Source organism: Pezoporus flaviventris, unplaced genomic scaffold, assembly GCF_033815535.1.
Source record: "Pezoporus flaviventris isolate CSIRO_AGI_PZ_B2104156 unplaced genomic scaffold, CSIRO_AGI_Pfla_v1 ptg000116l, whole genome shotgun sequence".
Classification (NCBI taxonomy): domain Eukaryota; kingdom Metazoa; phylum Chordata; class Aves; order Psittaciformes; family Psittacidae; genus Pezoporus; species Pezoporus flaviventris.
In genome coordinates this window covers 655,868-658,501 of record NW_026892664.1, presented here as the reverse complement: position 1 = coordinate 658,501, position 2,634 = coordinate 655,868, and the positions used below count along the sequence as shown (strand labels likewise).

General features: G+C 50.8%; 1 protein-coding gene across 1 annotated transcript; it reads left to right on the top strand.

The window, feature by feature from the left end:
* The first annotated feature begins 608 nt into the window (after positions 1-608).
* Positions 609-1,907, top strand: LOC133282186 (olfactory receptor 5G25-like). Its single transcript, XM_061478254.1, has 2 exons — positions 609-1,427; positions 1,896-1,907. Exons 1-2 carry the CDS (start codon positions 609-611, stop codon positions 1,905-1,907), a joined length of 831 nt encoding a protein of 276 aa, XP_061334238.1.
* The last annotated feature ends 727 nt before the right edge of the window (positions 1,908-2,634 follow it).

Sequence of the window (2,634 nt, the reverse complement as noted above, 5' to 3'; positions counted from 1 at the left end):
CTTTCTTGTCATTTTTTTGTCCTTGCCATGGACAGGGTCACCATTCACTAGAGCAGGCTGCTCCAATTCCCGTTAAACTGCACTTCACGTAGTTCAGAAATTCATTAAGTTTGCAGTTAGGAAAACCGAAGCAGAGAGGGAAGAAGCGGGTGGTTGGGAAATGCCCACGAGGGGATGACGGATCAGCTCTGCACTGTGAAAGCACCATGTTTCTTTGTGTTCCAGGTTGAGCCAAATGACCTCCAAGCCACAGGCTCAGCACTAACGCAGGCAATGAAGTGCAGCACTAAGGTAAAGCCACTCGAGTGTGGAACCTTCCCATTGTTTTCCACAGAGGTCATTGCTCAACATAAGGTGAGCCAGAGGAGCGCACACCATGTTGTGCCATGGTGTTCAACTGCTTGAGCACCCCTTTGTTCTACCTGTGCTGGCACATGACTTTCACCAACCTGTTCCTCATTGAGCTGTGCCTGAACTCTCCCTTTCCATCCTGCAGGACTGTCTCTGAGCAGCTCCCACCACACAGAGCCTTTTCCACCTGGGACATCCCTGCCTCTTGGAGAAGAAACCCCCAGCCTGGAGCTCACACACAAAGCACCATCCAGCCCATGGCACAAAGCAATTGCACCCAAGTGACCGAGTTCAGCCTGGCAGGGTTCACACAGGACCCCGTGACTCAGGTCTACTTGTTCCTGCTCTTCCTGCTCACCTACCTTGTCACCATTGTGGGCAACCTGGACATCATCATCTTAATCAGGGCCAGTCACCTCCTCCACTCCCCCATGTATTATTTCCTGGGCAATCTGGCCTTTATAGACCTCTGTTTCTCCACCATGACCCCCAAGATGTTTGTTGACTTGATGTCAGAGAAGAAGAGCATTGCTTATGCTGGCTGCAAGACTCAGGTCTTCCTCTTTCAACTTTTTGGGATGACTGAGTACTTCTTGCTGGCTGCAATGGCCTATGTGGCCATTTGCCATCCCCTGCTGTACCCCCTTGTCGTGTCCCCAAAGTGCTGTTTCCAGCTGGTGACTGGCTCATGCCTCGTGGGGCTGACCAATGGTGTGGGACAGACCATCAGCATGTCCACTCTGTCCTTCTGCAGCTCCAGCACCATCGACCTCTTCTTCTGTGACATTTCCCCCCTCATCTCGCTCTCCACCTCTGACACCACCCTCAGCCACATCATCCTGACCACTGCAGCATCTCTCTTTGGTCTGTTCAGCATCCTGGTTATCCTGCTCTCCTACGTGGCCATCATCGCCACCATCCTGAGCATCAATTCAGCTGAGGGCAAGCGCAAAGCCTTCTCCACCTGCACGTCCCACCTCACCACTGTCAGTATCTCCTATGGGGCATCCTTTTTCACATACTTAAATCCCAGCTCAAGAGCAGCAGATAAATGGGCTGTGGTATTCTACGCCATGGTGACTCCCATGCTGAACCCCTTGATCTACAGCCTGAGAAATAAGGAGGTGAAGGAGGCCTTTAGGAGACTCTTGAAAATTAAGCGATCTTGAATGTTTTAAGTTTAGGCTCAGGCAGAACACAGATGTGGGGGAGATGCTCAGCTCTTTGTAAATTATCTCAAATAGACAACATGTTGAAGAGGTCCTCTCCACCTTAACTTACATCATGCACTGGCTGCTTTGATTTCACCAGCTGAGAATACAAATCAGAACATTGCAAAAGCTTCTACATCCACACCTTTGCTTTCCATTCCCATGTTGACAGCAATAAAAGCCATGATCTCCTTGGCAGCCTGACCAGAACAGATCGCAGCAGCTGTGGTGATTTTCAACAGCCTTCTTCAGACCTGATAAGTGGCAGCCCATGGCAGCCTGGAGCAATGGCATTGCCTGCCCTAATGTCTATCCTGTTGCTTTCCTGCACAGAGTGCTGACTAGTATACAAAAAACACCCCAAAATACACGTGCCTCCGCTCATAGAGATGCAGTCTCTGCCAGGACCATGGTCACCCAAGGCTCTGTCTAGCCTGGCCTTGGACACCATCAGGGATGGAGCAGTCACAGCTTCCCTGGGCAACCCATTCCAGTGCCTCACCACCCTCACAGGAAAGAGCTGCTTCTTTAGATCCAATCTAAACTTCCCCTGTTTCCGTTTGAACCCGTTACCCCTTGTCCTGTCACTACAGTCCCTAATGAAGAGTCCCTGCCCAGCATCCCTATAGGCCCCCTTCAGATACTGGAAGCTGCTCTGAGGTCTCCACGCAGCTTCTCTTCTCCAGGCTGAACAGCCCCAACTTTCTCAGCCTGTCTTCATACAGGAGGTGCTCCAGTCCCCTGAGCATCCTCGTGGCCTCCTCTGGACTTGTTCCAACAGTTCCATGCCCTTTTTATGTTGAGGACACCAGAACTGCACACAATGCTCCAGATGAGGTCTCAGAAGAGCAGAATAGAGGGGCAGGACCATCTCCTTGGACCTGCTGGTCACGCTGCTTTTGATTAGGATGGACAGGAGATGGCACTGTGCAGACAGACCTCCTCTCCTTCCCACCTCTCCCGATATACAATTTATATCTGCTATAAAGTGGGATGTTAGCAGTGGCTGGGTTTGTTGCACATCACCTTCACACTGTGATTTATCTGAATTAAACATTCATAACTTATGCCC

Bases quoted from the DNA above. Each gene is read 5' to 3' on its own strand.
- LOC133282186 (XM_061478254.1), top strand. From the start codon at position 609: ATGGCACAAAGCAATTGCACCCAAGTGACCGAGTTCAGCCTGGCAGGG.